General features: G+C 44.4%; 1 protein-coding gene across 6 annotated transcripts in view; it reads left to right on the top strand.

Moving 5' to 3' along the window:
• The window catches only part of FRMD1 (FERM domain containing 1), a 40,780-nt gene extending 21,790 nt beyond the window's left edge, over positions 1 to 18,990 (top strand). For 5 of the 6 annotated variants that reach the window (XM_039569609.1, XM_039569612.1, XM_039569611.1 and 2 more), the window contains 11 exons: positions 2,070 to 2,149; positions 4,259 to 4,335; positions 5,971 to 6,157; positions 8,337 to 8,492; positions 10,664 to 10,729; positions 10,939 to 11,007; positions 11,197 to 11,371; positions 12,254 to 12,589; positions 12,716 to 12,844; positions 13,570 to 13,649; positions 15,699 to 18,990. In XM_039569609.1, coding sequence (XP_039425543.1) covers positions 2,070 to 2,149; positions 4,259 to 4,335; positions 5,971 to 6,157; positions 8,337 to 8,492; positions 10,664 to 10,729; positions 10,939 to 11,007; positions 11,197 to 11,371; positions 12,254 to 12,589; positions 12,716 to 12,844; positions 13,570 to 13,649; positions 15,699 to 15,986 — 1,643 coding nt within the window. In that variant the 3' untranslated portion in view covers positions 15,987 to 18,990. The remainder of the gene's footprint in view (positions 1 to 2,069; positions 2,150 to 4,258; positions 4,336 to 5,970; positions 6,158 to 8,336; positions 8,493 to 10,663; positions 10,730 to 10,938; positions 11,008 to 11,196; positions 11,372 to 12,253; positions 12,590 to 12,715; positions 12,845 to 13,569; positions 13,650 to 15,698) is intronic. The other variant, XM_039569614.1, reaches the window with a different exon arrangement.
• The last annotated feature ends 460 nt before the right edge of the window (positions 18,991 to 19,450 follow it).

Genomic DNA, 19,450 nt, shown 5'->3' with positions numbered 1-19,450 from the left:
CTCAGGACCAGCCCCGTGCCGCGTGGGGAGCCAGTAGTGGAGCGCTTGCCCTGCTCCAGGGCTATCAAAGGCCAGGGAGGGACTGGGTGCCGTGCTCGTGTTATCCCACTCCTGTCGCTTGCTGCACAATTGATTCCTAAACGAGCTTTTACTTCTTTTTTAATAAAAGCTTTACAGAGTGATGCTTACCAGCTTGGCAGCTGGCAAGGGATAGAGACAAGTCTAACATGAACAAACTCTTCTCTCTCTCACTGACTAGGACTTCTATCAGCCTCTTCAAGGCAGTATTATCTGATCTTAATGGACCTAGAAAAGGAAGGGCTAGGGCCAGTGTAGCCTGCCAGCCTCCCTATCTTACAGGCAGAAGTGAAGAGGCAGGTACAAGATGCAATCTCTGTGACAATAAAAACTCTTCCTCTTCTTGTCAAAACAGCAAAAATAGCTTCCATATCATCTTGTGTGTTACAGCACTTAAATTCCCACCACAAACACTTTCAGTAATTCCATACAGCCATTTCAATGGTTCTGTTAAATACTGTTTTGTTTTTGTGTGTGATATGCCAAGTAAAGTGATAAACAGAAATGTAAGTATATTAAAAGTACAGCTGCAATCAGTACAATACAGGAAAGAGCATGGAGACAGAAACAGGACTTTTTTGGACATTGTCCTTTTTGTGTCCAGTGTTATTGATATTTTACAGAAGGTTTCCTAGTAGGGTGATGTGTGGGCCAGTTCTGCATAGCACCAGGTGTGGTTTCTTTAACTTGAGGTGGGAGGTGAAGGAGGTGGTGACAGAGGGTTGTTTTGCTTGTTTGTTTTTTGAAAGCTAGCAAAGACAATATTTGCAGTTATCTGCCCCTCTAAGGATCTGGAATGCTTTGGAAGGGTGACTGCGAGATAGCTCAGAGCCCCTTCAACACCTGCTGTAACACTGACCATGCCAGGCCCGCATCTGCCATGCAAACACAAGTGCAGACTCTCATTTGGAAGCCTGGGCTGGTCTTAAGGGGAAGACGTTTGTTTTGTGAAGGGTTCTTCTTCCTTTATTTTCCTTCCCCTTTTTTCTCCTGCTTCTTTCATGTCTAAGGAGCAAGCTCTTCATCTTGGGACTTGTGTCACCTGTCAAAACACTGTCCTAAGCAAGATCAAAGAGTAGAGGGACTGGTCAGGTGAATGTGCTCAGCTGGCATTGCTGCTGCAGCCTGAAACACCTGTCAGGTCTTGTCATTTGTTTTTTGGTTTTTTTCCTTAAGAGACTTGAAGACTCAGGGAAAAAATCTTTCACTGGCTGAGTTGTTTGTATTTGATAATTGGTAAGCAGTGTTATGAAACATCAGCTTTGAAAACAGCACAAAGCTCTTTCAAGGTGATGTGCCATTCAGGCTGTGTCATGTTCACTCTCACTAGGGTGGAGAGCGAGTCCTGGTCCTTTATCTTTTGAGGCAGGCCAGGTTTCCCTTCCTTTTATTCATCTTTTTTCTTTATGAAAGAAGTTGGGTGTGAGCAGGAGACACCAGACCTTCTGAGGAAGGCGTTTGTGTTTGGTCCTCTTGTTTCTCACCCTTTCAGAGGATCCCCTTCACATGCAGAGGATGAAAACTGTCAAATACCCAGCTCTGTTTACTTACTTGTGCCATGTTGGACCATGGTGCAACATGATGGCAGAGTACAAGCTTGGGTAGGGCTTGCTTGTTTAATAACAATAAAAAACTGAATCCGGCAAGCTGACAGTACAATTAGCTCAGTAAGATGATGTTTCCCTTTTGTAAATGGCTTCTTGATTATAAAGCAGGAATTCTGCATTTCTGGCTAAGGTGTTTGGGAACCTTTAGTTCAGGATCTCTTGAAGGTGTGACTGACCTTCCTTCCATACTGTCTGGAGTAGCACATGTACTTAAGAGTACTCTTCTTTTTTTTTTTTTTTTTTTTTCCCACTGCCCTGTCTATTCCCTGGTTAGCTTTGTTTTAAAATATATTGCTTGGAAATAACTTGTAGAGTCAACTAAATGTTTAATGACTAAAAAATTCTAATTATTTAACATTAAATTCCTTTCTTCTTATCTTTCAGATAATGAGTATGTTTTTATAGACCTGGAGCAGAAGCTTAGCAAATACTTTTCAAAGGAATGGAAGAAAGAGACCACCAAAGTAAGAGAAGTGTTTAATTTTGGAGGCTGCTGCTTTTTTATTGGACTACACAATGAAATGAAAACTCTTAAACTGAGGTCCATAGAGCATTTCTTGAAGATGGTCTGCAGAATACTTTTCAGTAGCAAAATGCAGTGACTTGTGCACAGCTGTACAATTAATTAAAAGAGCTAAAACAGCCCCTTACACAACTTTACCTGAGCAATAATAACCACATGGTTGCTGCTTGGCTGCTACAGAAGTGGAGGTCAGTTGGCCAGTTTTCCATTTGAACTTAGTCTGGATCTTAGTCTGGAGACCTCATTTTTATCCTTAAGCAAAACAACCTAAAATAACCTTTTGTGACTTGAATCCTATATGAGGGAAAAGACTGGAGCTGTGACTCTTCCCAGAGTAAGTGCTAAAGGACAGTGGAGGGAGAGGAAGGATATTTTGTTTGAAAAGAGGCCTAATTCTTTAATGCTAACTAGCCCTGACAAGAGAGGGAAAAGCTATGTGAAATAAAGACAAGCCTATGTAATTGTTTCATGCTGTTCATTCAGACATGATAATTCCTGTTGGTGGAATGTGTCATTAATATTAATGTGTCATTAATAGAGGAGTCATAGTCTAGAACAAAGTATAGCATGCAATTGCTTTCAGATATCTTAATTGGGTCGTTATGACTTTTTCCACCTTGCTTAAGGGTTTTCTTTTGCAGAGTAGGCACACTTGCCATTTCTGCTGCTTCGAGAAGTTTGTAGATGACTAGTGAGGTTTGGGGATCTCTTATCCCCAAGCATGTGCTCTGCTTTTCCCAAATGATTGAGAGTTACTTCAAAGACAGCCAGAGTCATCCGGAGGGCTGTCTGTCCAGCCAGTGAGAGCTTCCCAAAGCAGGTGTTTCTGTTTGCCTCAGGACGGGGTAGGCTTTGAGGTTGCTTTGTGATTGGATCTTGCAACACTTTTCCGGTCAGGGTAAGTGTTGAACCTCTGGTGTGATGCGAATCATAAAAGACTGCATGAGTTGCCATTGGCAGTACTACAGTCTGAGATGAGTTAGCCTATTGGACTGGGTTAATTGACAAGGATTTAATTCCTATGAAGAGGTTTCAGGTGGAAAGCCCAGTCCAGCTGATAAAATAGGGTGACTGTGAACAAGTTCCAGAAATAAAATGGAGATATTTACATGATCAAGAAGCTGTCTGCATCAGATGTGGAGGGCATGGCATGTACCTTGTCCCAGTGAAATGGGTCTGACCAGAAAAGCCTTGGAAGTGCCTGTGGGAGAAAACTTATTTGTGTGAACATTAAAGTGGCAAAGTAGGAAAGATGAGAGAATAAGCTAGTAAGATGTTCCTTTCTTCTTCTTCCCATTCTTTTCTTTTTTTTTTTCTCCTGTTTAAAACAAGCTGTAAGTCAGAAAGATAGGCTGTAGTTAAAACCATAGGACTCGTGCTGGCTTTCTTCTAACAGCACTCCTCAGTGTGAGGCAGACACAAACATTGCCTTTTTGTCTGTGGCTGCAGGAACGTGTGAATAACTTACCACGTGCCCTGCCAAACAACAGGCACGGAGCTGCTACCAGGCTGGTGCGCCTCAGCCCCAGGCAGCGACTGCTGAGCGTGGCAGCGCGTGTGTCCGTGCTGAGTGGTGTGGTGTGGTGCAGGGATGGATGGTTGCTCCTAGGAGTGCCCTGGAAACGCCAGGGCCGTGCCAGCGTGGCACGCTGCCCTGCCGCCTTGCCTGGCTCTTTGAGGGAGGCTGAGTTAAACTTGCTGTGTTCAGCATGAATGTGTTTGTGGTGCTGCCAGGTGCTGAGCTAGGTAACTCTGGGCCAGGCTAGGTGTCCCCAGGCTATGCTGGGACTCTTACACCAGCTCATCCCTCCTATCCAAAAAATCTTCTGCTCTTCCTAGGATATTTTGTCGTTCAACCTGTCTGAATGTTTTGTGATGCCTCATTGTCATGAGCCTCCAAGACAGTCAGACTCGCCCCTAAAACTTGCTAAGAGTAGAAAATGAAAAGCAGTATGGGGAGTGAACTTGGGAGAAGAGAACATTACCATATAGGGTAACAGGAATTTTGGATGCTGATCATAATTTAACTCGTCTCCTGTCTTTGCTCTAGGGGACAGAGAAATTCAGCCCTCCATTTGTTGCATTCTTTAGAGTACAATACTACGTGGAAAATGGAAGAGTAATAGGGTAAGTTCCCTTCTGTAGTAATTACTGTGTTTTCAATTATTCAGTGTGTTCTTAAAATGAAAGAAAAATAATGTTTCTTTGTTAAGCTCATCTCTGTGAGCTCACTGAAATAAGCTTAAAAAATCTGCTTGAATTTTTTTTTGAAGACCTTCACAGACTTCCTCACTCAGCTATGAATGTTTTCTGCCTGAATCATACTCCATATCCCTAGGAAAATTGTGACTGCTTTTCCATCTGTGTTGAAAGAGCAGGTTGAATGACGACATTATCAAAACATGATTAGCACTCTTTTGCTTGTGTCTTTTGGTTGTATGAAAAGCACTAGATGAATATACCAAAAATAGTTATTTATTCTCCAAAGCACTTTGGATCTGGTTTTTGTATTTGAGCAGTGCTCTGTGCAGTTTACTTCTGGAAATGGACTTTCATACATGGACAAAAGAAATTACTTCATAAGTTAGAGAGTTTTGCATTTGTAGACCATTCACATGGAATATGGGCTGCACTCAAAACAGCACCACCCTCACCCATGGTACAGAACAAAGGATGAGGTAGTTAAAAATGAACAACTGACAGAGTTAATTTACATCAGCGCTTCTGGTGTGGCTCTGTCCCCAGGGCAAGCCAGGAGCTGGGATCATTAGGTGGGATTAAAATCTTTACCAAATTTTTGGCATTTGTTCTTGTCTTGAACAAAGCTTGTGGTTTTCTATGTTTTCTCTCTCCATAGTCTTTCATTTTTGGATACAGGGGACTCTTTCTTATGGAGTCTGTTTGGCTGATAAGTGTTTTCCATTTCATTTTGCTTTTTTTGTACAAAGGGAGATTACATATCATTCTGCCACTCCCAAGGCACATATCCTTCACCATCACAGACACATTCCTCTTGCACTAGTAGTTTAATTGGAGAGGTTTGTGGAACCATGCAGAGGTAGTTATCTGGCCCCTTGAAACTATACATGCACACTTTTACAAGCAGACTGTAGTGTCCAGCACTTCATCTACATGTACATGTCAGCAGCCTGCTTCCCATGATTTCTGAGGGCAGGGGGTGTGTGGGTTATCAAGGCTATGCCATAGTTACGCCTTATCAGACAATCCCTGTTTAGCAGCTTGAGGAAGAAGACAAAAACAAGCCCAGGGCTCCCATGTCTTTTGATCTACCTTGCAGGGAATTAGCTGTTGAAAAGTATCATGAGCCTAAGGCAAGGTGAAACAAAAAAGCAGTGCCAAGTTTAGAGGGGAAAGGAGGACAGGTGTGCAAGAAACAGGACTGGGAGTCCAAGGGAGTTGACTCTCCTGGCTGCTACAGGCTTTCCAGGGAAACAGAAGTGCTTGATTGTAGTCAGTCTCCAAAACAGGTGTGATGTGATTTTTCTTTAATCTATCTTCTGCCCTAACTTCTTAGATCTCATGTTCCTCAAGGTAGAAGTTACCATTTCTCTTGTTTGTACAACACTTAGTGGGAGAAGACCTTGATCTTGGTTTGGTGCTCCTTATACACAGACCTGTATCAGGATAGCATTGGCACACATCAGATGTGTCAAAGTTTAATCCCTCTTCTTAGCAGGATGATGTTTTTGAGGGGCCTTATCTGAACTTTGTTCATGGAGTAAATTTGCCTTTGTCTTGCAGAGATAAGGTGGCACGGCAGCTCTACTACTGCCATCTCAAAGAGCAAGTACTTATGTCTCACTGCAACCACAAAGAAGAAATCTACTTCTTGCTGGCTGCCTACAGCTTACAGGCAGACTTGGGCAACTACAGAGAGAAGGTCCACGCTGGCAAATATTTTGAACCTCAGGCTTATTTCCCGCAATGGGTAAGTCTGGGGGGGAATCCTTCTGTCAACAGATTATGCATGCACCAGGAGCTATGCCAAGGTGGTACCTAACTGCAGCCACACGACTTCCTCATCTCCCACTGCAATGATCAGGCAGACAGGTAGAGTGTCACCCTGAAGCTCCCTCAGGAGGTATCTCTTGTCTTTTCGCTGGATGTAGGTGCATGTTCCTGGGCTCACTCATTAGTGAGGTGGTGGTACATCCTTCCTTGGTGATGGAATGTGTTGGTGTCACATGAATAACTCTAACAGTGCAGCTGTCTTTGTTTAATTCTTCTATGGCTTAAAGGGTTGTGTGCTTCCAGTGGTACATCAGCAAGATCTGCACAACCCAAGCTCTCCGGAAAACCTCAGGGCTGCGAAGCCAAGTCCATTGCCCTTTGTTCCCATCTCTGTAATGCTTGCCTTAGGGAGAGATAGATAGATCCAAACCCTACAGGGTAGTACTGCTGTGCAGTGCCTCTGGTGCTTGCTTTGTCATTAATCTCTGCCTCAAGTTCAGTAAGAGGAAAGAGAAGGGGTTTGCATGTTTGTTTATAAGCATGTACATGTGACTTGTGCCCTTCAAGACTTACAACCAAGAATTGATTTAATTGTCAACTGAGGCAAATTAGCTAAGACACGCTCTCTTAGTTGGCTACTTGTCCCAGGCAAGTTGCATCTCCCCTATAAGATACTGTCCCCTGCTTTGGGGAGAAGGTTCAGAACAGTGACAGGACTTGTCTTGAAGACTGATAGTCTCTTTCATGCACAAATCCTAGCCTGTCTGCCTTGCTGTGCAGCAGTGTGCCTTTCTCCCAGACAACAGGCCCTCATCCCATGCCATTCCTTGTTATGGGGTGCCAGTCAGGAGGTAGCTAAAAAAGGGCTGGAAAAGGTGGGTCTTGTGTGCTGTTTCCAAGGCAGTTAAAGAGCTTATCACAGACTGTTGCTCACCTGTGCTGAGCCACAACCCCAAGCAAGTATGTGGGTGATTTATTACATCATTACAAACAGCAAAATCTGGCAGGCATGGGGACGCTTCTCTCCCTGCCTCTGGGCTCCCATGGGGAGATAGTGAGCAATCTCCTCACCCAACACAATCACTTCCTTCAACACGTGCTTCTTATTTGGCCAAGGGTTGCCCCAAGTCTCGTGCCAGTGAGGAGAGGCAGTGCTGCCCTGGGCTGACCCACCCAGCTTTGAACCATGGAGCTGGCACATCTCTTTTTGCTGACATTGCGCAGCTGATGGCATTCATGTTGTCCTCCACCAAGGCCCGCCTTCCTTGTGGGAGGGTAACTAATCTGGCAAGGCATGCAGAGGTGTTAGCAAACAGAGTAAACAAGGGGTTTAATATAACATGTAAGTGGGAGCTGGGTGGTGATGGGGTCTGGTTGGTTTGAGCCAGGACAGGTTGTTCCTGGCAGGATGTTCTGGTGCAACCCAGTTTCAAATGCCCCTGGTGGTGAGGGATGTTGTGAAGTGAATTCAGCCAATCATCCCTCTTACCTGTCACTGCCACTTACACCCTGAAAAGAACCAGTTGGGCATGGGAGGGGGCTGAGCTGCCCAGTAGCCTTGTATGGAGAGGGAATGTGGGCAAACATGGGAACTGGGCACTTGCAGGGTAGGAGCTAAAGGCCCAGTGCAGGTTTTTCTACTGCTTAGTGAAGCCACGTGCCGGCCAACCACTCCCAACAGATAAAAAAATACCTTGAGATAGTGTTATCCATCCCTTTGAGGATGGAAATGCTAAATAAGCCTAATGTGTAGTTTCTGGTCTTAAAAGGAAAACCTAGCATTTCTGCCTGTTTGGAGATGTTGCTGCTGATTGTGCTGGCATGCAGAGCAGTATTTGTTATCTGCCCATAAACATTTATGGATGCCAAGACTTAGGAAAACTAATTGCAATACTTAAAAGTGAAAAGATCTGACATGACCTCTATAGTCTTGGTCTGTTACAGTTTTGCCACTATGATCTGTTTGGAGACATCGGTGTCATCTGGGCTGCTTTAAATGCTTATCCTCCAGGGAGGTAGAGGCGAACGTGGACTAACATCTTGAGGGAATATATGAACCTACTCCACCTCCAGCCACTGCTTTGCTGTTGCTCACAGCTGCCCCTCATGGGGATTGCTGAAGAGTTGCTGACCTGTTTGTTTTCTTTGCGGTTTAGATAATTGCGAAGAGGGGGAGCGACTACATCTTGAAACATGCCCCAGAGATGCACCGAGAACAGCAAGGGCTCAGCGCTAAGGACGCGGTGCTGAAGTTCATTAAGGAGTCCTGCCTGCTGGAAGATGTGCCCGTCCACTTCTACAGGCTGCAGAAGGTTAAACAAAGAGCTTCTTATTTTGAACTTCTCTCCCATCATTAATTGAGCACACCATTGCATTTTTCGTTCTGTTTGTTTGAGGGACGGTTGCCTCTGATTCAGAGAGGCCAAACAAATCTAAAATGCTCGGCCAATGAGGCCTGTCCCCACAAACAAATCCGTTGCCAATATACAGATATAGCTGGAATTTAATTTTGTTCCTCGGCCAAGAAACTGGCCACAGGAATGGCAAAGCTTCATATTTGTCCCTTCCTGTCAGTAGAATTGCACCAGGGAAATCAGTGAAGCCTCTTTTTTTTCTTGTTGTAGTTCACTGAAAGAATGACAAGAGGTCAGCCAGCTTTCACACAAATGTCACGTAGTAACTGAAGGTGACACTGAGTCATTCCAACTTTTGTATCCCCTTCCTTCTCCAACCCTGCCAGAGTGGTTGGCATTTTTTCAGCTGTATGCTTTTTTCAGCAGTTTTGGATTCTTGCATTGTTGCTTGCTAGACCCCTTACCCAAGCCTGCTTAAACAGAAGGTGCTTCATTTTCACATGCTGAAAGTTTAGATCTAGAAATAGGACTAATGAGAAGTTTTGTGTTCCTCTTAGGTGAATGAAACCTGCCTATGCAATTAGGAACGTCTTGGGCCTTTTTTCCAAATGGAGATATTCTACTCTGTCAGACTCATAATTAAACTTTTTGGGTTTTTGTGCTCAGTGGGAATTATGTCTGGGAAGTATCCATGTCCTTTGAACAAATGCTTACAAACCATAGATGCTCACCTACGTCTCTTCAGTCCTCTGGTTTGATTCTTAATGCTGTTAATGATGCAGTCACAAGAGAGTTAGTTACACTTGACTGCCGTAAGAAACCCAGCTGGCAGGACATGATACATTTTATATCAGAAAACATCAAGGCTGGGAAATTGGTTGCTCTTAATATCCAAATTCCTGTCTGACTTGAACTTAGGCATCATGTACTCCTCCATGTGTTGTTTGATCCATAATATGCTCTTATTCCTGCTGAGTGACACAGCACATTTTGTGGTGAGAGATCCTCCTTCTAGGTGCCACTTGGGTCACAAATCGCCTGATCAAGCGCAGAGGGGTGCTAGGTGAAGGTGTTGGTATGCTGGCTGCCCTGAGATTTCAAAAGCAGTCACTTTTGTCTTAACACCCTCCTCATGGCTTCTACTGAAGTTGGGAACTGCAAAAGAAAACACAATGCACCCCACATCTCTCATTCAGACCAATACTGATTTACAAAGCTCTTTGCCCTTAGGAGGCAGAAAGTATTTCTTAGTGACTTTGAACTGAAGACAGGGATGGTACCAGGGGCGAAGGGTGAGGTAATGTGATGGCACAAGGCTTGTATCTTGCAAGCCAGATGAGGAAAGTTAGGATGTAAAGTTTGAGCTCTGTGAGTCCATACATTTTTACCCCAAAATTTTCTTCCTACTTTTCCTCCTAGCAAAAAAAGTATGTGTTCACCTCCCTAACTCTGCTGTGTTAGGAGAGCTGAAAGAATTAGTTAATGCTATTTTTTGGTCTTCAAGCAAAAGAATCTGATTAGAGACCAAGTATGTCATACCAAGATGCAACATGAGTTAAAAGCCAGACAGTATTTCAACCCAGGTAATAAACATGTAAAACCACCTGCTCCCAACACCAAGACTGAATGTTAGAATGAAAGTCCCTGTAACTGGGCATTGATTAGCTCCCCTCAGCCAAGGGACACCTAAGATCTAGCAAATCCCTGGATGGGAACAGCAGTGCTATGGCAGGGAGAGAGAGATGGCTTTCTCTTCAGTTTTGGGCTCTTTGTCACCTGGAGAACAAGAGTGGTGCATGTTCATGGGGACAGCAGAGACAGCAAGTGGTTGCAAGAGAGGTTACAAGGTACCTCTGAGAGCAGTAATTGTCCATACTCTCAAATCACTAAAGCTACAGGATTCCCTGTCCAGGGCAGTTAGGACATGGTGACATGCCTGAACCTCCCAGCATGAGGGGATTTTAGATATTTCAGGGGTCAACAAGGCAAGGTGCACTTTACAAACATAATAAAAACCAAATGAGCTGATCCATCTGCCCGATGAGGAGTCCTGCTACCTCTCCTGCAGTAGGTGCCAGAACAAGAGCATGGTCTTTGTAGATTAACCTTTGACTCTTCTGTTCTTTTAGGATAAGAAGGAGGATCGACCGACAGTTATCCTGGGCCTGACCCTGAGAGGAATGCACATCTATCAGGTAACAGACTGCTGTGAAAGCCTTCTGGTGTACCATTAACTCTGCCCAGTTCCCCTGTCCTCCCCCCTCACCATGGCTCCTCTGCCTCCCCTTTGAACACCAGGCTCCACATATCTCACATTCTTGGTTGTTTGCAAATTCTTTGCACATCGCTGGCTCCACCCTGTACCTGCCAGTCCCTGTGTCACTCTGAGTTTGATGTGTTGCAGGAGGTGAATCACGTTCGCCAGCTCCTCTACGACTTTCCCTGGTCGCACATCGGGAAGCTGGCCTTTCTGGTGAGTATGACGGAATGGAGGCCATCTGCCAGTGGCTGCCAGCCTGGGACGTGGCAAAGCTGTCAGCCTGCCTGTGCTGCTGCCTCAGGTCCTGTCACTTGCACACATAAGAGCACGGCTATCTCTGGTAGCTGTGTGACTAAAAACGTGCTCTTGCTCATTTCTTTGGCATCTCTCCTCTTTGTGCAGGGGAAAAAATTTGAAATCCAGCCAGACGGTTTGCCCTCTGCACGGAAACTGGTTTACTACACGGGTTGCCCCTTCAGGTCACGGCATTTGCTGCAGCTACTCAGTAACAGCCACCGGCTCTTTCTGAATATTCAGCCAGTTTTGAAGCAGATCCAAAAACTGGAGGAAGCTGAAGGTATGATAGGGAACACCCAAGGGAGTTTGGAAAGGGGAAGAGTACAGTGTGTTAGTCTCTCCTGTTTTCATGGTGGATGCTCTCATCTAATTAATGGTGTTTCTGCCTTATCAGAGAGTCAGTAATAGAAACAGAGATGTAAGATACATTTCAAGTCCATTCCTAAGAAGTGTTTATGGCTCCCGCATTGTAGACTGTGATCAGGAAGTGTATTTGTGTGAGAGCAGTAGAGGGGTAATATCTCCTTTTAAGTGGTTTCTGTCTTTCCCTTCAGTGGGGTTACAGCAGTGGCCTTGAGCTGTGTGGGTGCAACCAGTGGCACGTAGATCAGTGAGCCACTGATCAAGTGCCTGTGGGCTAAAGGCACTGAGTTGTTTTGTGTCCATTAGTGTCTCATGGATTTCTCGACCACCCTCAGTACATACAAGCCATGGGAGAAATAATAAACCATTAATAAATACCAGCCACAGGAATCTTGTTCTTAACTGACTTCACACAGTGGTGGGTATTTCAAGAACCAATCAGTGCATCTGGTTTTAAAGATAGAGCACTGAAGTTAACTAAGTAATTCCCTTTTTTTGTTTGCTTTCGTTTTGCTTTGTTGTTACTGACCTTCACTCTGAAACCTACTGGTTTCTGTATCATAACTGCCTCTACCTGCCTGTTCTAATTTAGGAGATGCTGGGTTTACAGTGAATATGACTAATTCTTTTACAACCACCTGAGCATCCATCTGTTGAGCAAACAAAATACAAAGGTGTCCCTGTATTTGTTCAGTAGCTGCAGAAGTTGTTCCTTAGTTTTGTGCCAACAGAACTTCCTGAATATATTTGCTACCTTTCCTTAAAGTTCTCACTGGTTTCTCCCTTCTTTCCTCCTCAGAGAAGAAGCGCTACCGGGAGTCCTATATCAGTGACACTCTAGACATGGACCTGGACCCGTGCGACAAGAACTCCCATGGCAGCGGGAGCAGTGGCGGCAGCCGCAGGGACAACCGCCTCTCACGCCAGTCCACGGGAAGTCACAGCAGCTCCCACACCTCGGGCATCGAGGCCGACTCCAGGCACCGCGTGTCCGTGGAAATGTCGGTGGATGAGCCCTTCAGCATTGACCGGGTGCATAGGAAGGAGAAATCCTGCAGCTCAACCATCAGCTACGGTAGCTCCGGCATTGACAGTGGCAGCAAAGGACGGGCTGAAGATGACACTCAGGATGATGGTAAAGAATTTGGACAGGTGGAGCCCACTTTTGTCTTCTGCAGGAGAACAGGGAGTAAGAGACTGTACAGCAGCTTGGAGCACAACTGTAATGCTAACCATTCTCCTGCTGCTCTCTTCCTCCTAGAGCTTGAGCTGGCAGTAGATGAGCCAGAGGAGATGCCTGTAGATGAGCCTTTAGAGGGAGACCAGTTAGAGGAGGCCACTGTGGGAGAATCTGTTGAATCCCTGCCTCTAGATGCTGCTAGCTGCCAAGGTGAGATGGCTTTCTGCTGCTGCTCAATGCTGTTCTTTAAGGCTGTAGCAACAGGTGTAATCTGAGGGATCTAAGAAAACTGTTATCTCCTTCCAAAGAGCTGCCAGTGCTATTTACTGCCCTACTGCAACAAGATTTGCAGGCAGCTGATCTAGAGTTTAAAGGCCAGCATTCTGTATTGTACAGTGCTGCTCTCCTCTGTGCTCCTCAAAGTCTCCCTTCTTTAAATGTGCCAAGCTTATATTCAGTTAATGACAAAAAGATAATTGAGGTAAACCTTTTGTAGGGAAGGAATATGCTTTAAAATCTTGTATGCTACAAAACAGCCAAGGGGTTCAACCGCAGAACCATCCCACAGATGGGATGGTCACAGGAATTTCTAGGTAAAGTTTTGTGGCTTGTGATACAGGGAATGGTAGGCAACAGGATTATGCAGGAGCTGTCTGGCCTTGATACATACAGCCTTTATAGCAAAGCAGGAAGGGTGAAAATGGGACAAGTTGGCAAGAAACTGTTTTCTTGAAAGTTTTCAAACACTGATCTTTAGGGCCAAAAATGAGTACTCATGAGCAAAACTCCTGGAGCACTGAGGGTGCTTAATGATGTATATTTATCTTTAGAGGATAGCACTGTTTGAGTGTGGCCTGTGAGAACAACTTCCCTGTTCCACAGCCCACAAAACCTCAAACTTACAATGCTTTTCACTTTCTCCTTCTCCTTTGCAGCTATAAATCAGGAATCTCTGTCTGTGGTGCAAGTCACACTAATCAAAATGAGGGGCCAAAGTGTGGAATCCCTTCACCAGGTAAGGGAGAGATTGCTCAGCAGGAGGGTCTGTGTGGGCATTGAACCAAGATCTAGTGTAATGGAGACAGCTGTAAATCAGGACACCTGGATTAGTTTGGATTTGACTGATTTTTACATGGTGTAATCAAAACCAGCTGCTGGCCAGCTACTGCTGTCAGGAATAGGATAAGAGCAGCATTTGGGTTCAGAATAGTGTAGAAAGGTTTGGAGCAATCAGCAGGGAGATCTTGCAAGCCAGTTATTGTCTGCCTTAGTCTTCTTACTGGGACATGGAAAATCAGACACTTCCAGATTTTCAGTGCAATACAGAGCAAAGACTATCTATGCAGTTTGGATGTGAGTTGCCAACTTGATCATCTTCCTGCTCCTGAAGCCAGAAGTAGCTTACATCAGAGCAAAACCAGATGCTCAGGCTCTAGTTGTTGTATCATTTGTGTGATTATACTCTGTGTACTGAAGTCTTTGTTGTCAAGGTTTTCTTTTCATCAAACACTTGAGAAAGGGAAAACTATATATGGTAAAGTACCTCATAGAAGAACTTATATTTGGAAGAAGATTATTAAAATGTCTTTTTTAAGACCTCTTTTCAAAGTATAGCTGTACCCATTGGGGTAAAAATGTTGTGGTTTTTTGAAAAAAACCAAACAAAACAAAAACCACAAAAAAAATACCTCTACCGTTTCTTCCGTCTCTTAATCCAAACTGGCCTTATCTGCTGAGAGAATTCTAAAACACTTAACAAGGATTTCAGTCATTTCTTAGGACTTCTTTTTTAATTTTTCAAGTTTCTTTCTGGACCGAGTCAAAAATGATAAGAAATTTTCATTTATTCAGCAAAATAGTCCATGAAGTGCTGTAGGAGGTTTGAATAAAATCTTGGTTATTTTTTCCAAAGCTGAAGACTATACAGTACAAATCATAATTAATTTATTCCTCTATTTGAGTGGAAGACTTAAGAGCTCATGGCTGGAAGTGGGCATCTTGCTTAAAGCTGTAATGTTTTTGAAGTTACTGCTGTTATCATGCTTACGCTGTTAAATGATCGTGAGGCATCTGTTTTATAAAAATGGTTCTGCTCAACACAGGCCTGTCTTATGATCGCAAAGACCTGGCTGTTACTTTAGTGCATCACATACTTGCTGCCTCCTTAGAAAACTAGCAAAACCTTCCTTACAAGGCTGTGTAACTAAATGGTGCAGGGTTTCCGTAGCGTTGACCAGACAGTGCAACATATTCCTATTTCTGGGAGTACAGCTGAGCCAGCACAGGATTTCCTCAGGGTAGTTTTTTAATTCCCCTCCCATGGCAGTGAGGGAAGTGATACTGGGAGGAAGTTTTCTGTGGTGTCAACAGAAGTGTCTTGGTTTCAAAATTATATTCTTGAAATTAGCCTTAATAATAGCATTTAAGAGGTGATTATTAAAGAGGCAAAGAAAGAAAAAAAGACAAGTGGTGAAGCTGGAAATACTCTCCAATGGTCAATAATTCCTTCACAGAGGCTTGTGTAGCAAGATGGTGCCTCTGGGAATTACTGCTGATTTGTTGCTGCTCTTTATGGAACAATGTTATGTAGATGAAACTGTTGCAATTACTGGACACTGGAACCCATTAGTTTGCATTTGCATGGTTGCCTTCTGAACCTTCCTTTCAGCTCATTAGACTTAACTCAGTGTGTTCAAGCACTTGGGGTAGTTTTTTGTTAAGTGCGTGTTGTCCATTTGAGGACAACTGCATGGATCTGCCAAGAAGTGTGAGGTCATTCAGGTGTCAGTATCTGTCAAGTGTTTCATCCATTGCACAGGACACTGAGGACACAGTGCAGACAGATCAGGATCTGGCTCAACGTGGCAGGACAGCTTATTGCACTTGTAATTTCTGAATTGTTCACAGCTCCTTCTTTAAGCCAACATCCTTCAGAAGGCTGGTGGGGCTCTTTTGAAAGAGCAGAAGAACAATTTTGGGAAACTTTTAGCATGGCATAGCCAGCATCCTTAGGCTGTATCTGAGCTCATTGTTTTCATTTGTGTGTGTCTTGCTGAACTGGCAGGTCAGATCGCCCAAAAGCAGGAGCTGCACAGACCAGCACAGCCAGAGTTTGGATGACATCCGCCTGTACAAGCGCCAGCACCCATCCCTAAGTGCCACGCTGTCTTCAGACACGTCCCACAGCTACACCTTCGGCTGCAGCCTCGAGGATAAGCTGTCTATCTACGGCTGCGTGTATTCCACAGCGGACTGCAAAACCAAGTCTGCCCTTTACGGGAAGCGATCCATGAACTGCCTCTCCTTGGATCTTCTGGGAGAGGACCAGGTCCCAGAGGAGTTCGTGGTGTAATGAGATTGGAGCTCTTCCATACCAGGAAACAGCTCATCATGGAAATATATACCTCATTAATACATGTGATGTCACTCTGGTTCTTGCAGGAGGTGGTGAGTGGCTTTGTTATTATGCTCCGTATCAGTGAGTGGCATCACTTCTGCAGACAGGGCAAATCAACTGAGTGTAGCACTTAACACTGGCATTGGAAGTGTCAGTCTGAGCAGGAAATGGAAGTGGCCTGCACCCTTGACAGTGACACAACCAACATAAAAACCAAAAAACAGTGGACCAAAATGATGCTGAGCGAGTAAAGCAAACTGTGTCTAAATGGATTAATCAGAAAGAAATTTAAAGTCTATGCCATGTTCCTGCTTTTCTCTTGTGGTCCATGTCTCTTAATGCTAGTGTATAGGTAGTGTGTTTGTCTTCAGTTTGTGCTGCTGCAACATTGCCAACAGCTGTCAGGCCAGGATATATTTTTAGCACATTTGGAGGGCTGTGCATGGAAATGTCTGGCCTGTTTCAGTTGTAATGAACACAAGTTGCTTATTTGTTGCATTGGGAGCAAGACCTGCTCTGCCAGGAGTTTCTTCGTCTTTTGTTGTTATTTTGTTGTCAGCATCCAGCCACATACAATGTGTGGTGTTTTTTTTTTTCTTTATTGCAACAAATGGAACTGACTGTCAGCTGTCTACTACTGCTGTGATGCAGATTAGCATTATATCCTTAGGGGAGACAGGGAGGAGATAAAACAAATGACTTGGCTGCTTCTGAGAGTAGAGAGGGCAAGAGCATTAGCTGACTGGCTTTTAAAGAGAGGAGTGTGACTGGACAATTTGTCCAGGCATGATCACCCCTTACTTTGATACATACTTTAATGTTGATCTTTTCTTTGTTTTTAATAAATCTGTTCCTTAGATTTTTTCCCCTCTGCTTAGGGGGCAAGTAAGGACTGGAGAAAGTCACTTTGTAAGGACAGACAGAGTGACTGTGTCCTACTTAGTCACGGATAGGTCATGCAAATACGTGTGTGTGGTACTGCAGGGCTGGTGTAGGGTGTTTGTGTGCCAGACCAAGGGTACTTGTTTGGTCATCTTGAGAGTGGTAGAGCTGGCTGTGCTGGCTCTTGCTAGGGAAAATAATCATAATTATGCTGTTTGATCCAAGCATTTGGTGTGGAAAACGTCCTGCTACCTTGTTACATGCAAATAAATATATGTTTGATTTCCTCCCCTCATCAATTCCCAGCATTGGGAAGCTTGTACTTGAAGGCTCAGCGTTGTGCCCAGCTTTTGACCGCCTTCTAGGCGTGTTTTGGCAAATTCCAGAAGCAGAGGAATACTATTCTGCTGGTTGGGGAAGTGTGTGTTGTGTAGTGTTGGTCATCAAAAGCTGAAGATAGCCTAGTTCAGGAAGGGAAGGAAGCCAGACCATGACAAGGAAGGTTTGAGCTGCTGTTTTGATGATGGGCTTGCAAGCTCAGTAGTTGTCTGGTAAATTGCATTCCCATAAGTCATTAAAGTAGCAAATCCATGAAGTCCATCATCTTGCTACTTCTGTGTGAGTGTGATGTAGAGACAGGCTGTGCAGGTGTATCTGCATTTACTGAAGTGGGACCAGCAGCTCTACATCCTCTGAGATGAATCCAGCACCAAACCCAAGCTGTGTGTTTGAGGAATGAATGATGGGCACAGGCTCACTGTAGCCACAACTTAATTGACTGTGCCCTCTTTGATCACACTGTTCTTTCTTTTTGTAATGAACTATTAGGAGCTGTGTGTTCACTGTAGCCTCTTTCCTTTTCTTCCAAACAAAGCCAAAATGCCTTTGCAAAGTACTTGAGGTATGTTTACTGCATCCAAAATGAATTCTCCTAAATGGATAAAGGACATCTGGCTGGTTACTCTTGAACAGTCCAGTCAAGCCTTCCACTGTCAGTGACTCCCTGTTACCTGGTTCCTGTCTGGCTATAAGCCACGGGAGATGGGCATGGCCCGGATCCAGGAGGCCAGTGGCTGTACTGCAGGGAGCAGCCTTGCAGCAATGCAGGAGCCTTGCTCTTGCAGCCACCATGGAGCTGGAGGGATGGCTCTTACTGCAGCAATGCCTGTCAATGAAAAAGGTGGGGGGGGGAGGTCTGGAGTGAGGGCCCTGCTAACCTGTTGCTCTCCCACCCATGCAGATGTGCAGTTACTTGTGGTTCTGGGAATGGTTGTTAACAGGGGAAAAAAGGGTCAAAATTCAGTGGGTATATTTGTTTGGAAAAGTGTCATAAAATGCATGTGCACCGTGTGCACACTTCTCTCAAAGACAATCACATCCATGTCTGCTTTAGCCTAACCACATCACGGAAGTGTTTATTGCCAGCAGGCAGCTCACTATTCTGGTTTTGCAGTTACCAGGTGTCTAAAGGATTTGGTGAAGCGCTGTAAGGCTGCTGCCGCTGGTTACAAAATACACCAGTGCCTGAAAACAGTGTAACTGACTCTTGCATGAGCATCACTGCCTTGTACATACCTGGGGGATTCCTGTATTTATTCGTGGCTGGTAGGGAAGGCAAACTCTACAGGTCTGACCATCTTCTCTCAGTGGTCTGTGCAGCTCCCTCCAGTACTGTTAAGTGACATATGCATATGAAGGGGAGACCAGACACTTTAGTGTATAGACTGAAAATGAATCAATGTCTTACGAGCACTGTGAATATCTCTTATGCAACTTTTGTATTCATATTAAGAAAACAAAAACACCTGTTCCTGCTAGTAGTAGATTTATTTTTTGTTTGGATTTAGAAGGTCTCTTATTTTTGAGTTTGATAGTTTGGTAGATGTTAGTGTGTAAGCATTTATCAGCTGATGTTAGAAACTAGCTGCCAATATTTGTACATATTTGTAAAATACTCATGTTATAATCACTCTATTTTAAAGGTAAAAGTTTCTCCTTTCCATGAAAGGAATTTCTTGTTTAAAATAAAATATAAATAATTATATGTACACCTGCAATAAAGTATGGATAGAAAAAGGTAATTGTGTTGGGGTTTTTTTGTGTCCAAGGAGTACTGTGTCCAGTGATGTCTTCCATTTGAGAGGGGTTGTAGAAATTAATTTGCTGCCAGACTGTAATCCATATGAGCTCAGCTTGTGTTTACAAACCCAGAGGCACTGTAGTCACTGGAAGAAGTCCTGTTCCTCCTTGCCATTCTCAGTAGCTCAATGCCAAAGAGGCCTTTGTCAGGTATTGAGAGCACAGCTGAGCAGGTTGGAGTCAGCAGGACACTAGAGGGGGCTGAATCTGACTGAAGAGACAAGTTGAGCTGCTCGTGGTGGTTAGTCAAGAAAACCAAGCGTGTGAACTCCCAAGGGTGTAGAGAGATCCTGTCAGCATCCTCTCAGGGGCTGCATCCAAAGACAGCCACCAGCCCATGTGATGCAAAGTGGTGCTGCTGAAGAGCACCGAAGTCACCTAACCTTCTGACCTGGAGT

The sequence above is a fragment of the Corvus cornix genome, chromosome 3, assembly GCF_000738735.6.
Source record: "Corvus cornix cornix isolate S_Up_H32 chromosome 3, ASM73873v5, whole genome shotgun sequence".
Classification (NCBI taxonomy): domain Eukaryota; kingdom Metazoa; phylum Chordata; class Aves; order Passeriformes; family Corvidae; genus Corvus; species Corvus cornix.
This window is presented reverse-complemented; position numbering and strand designations above follow the sequence as displayed.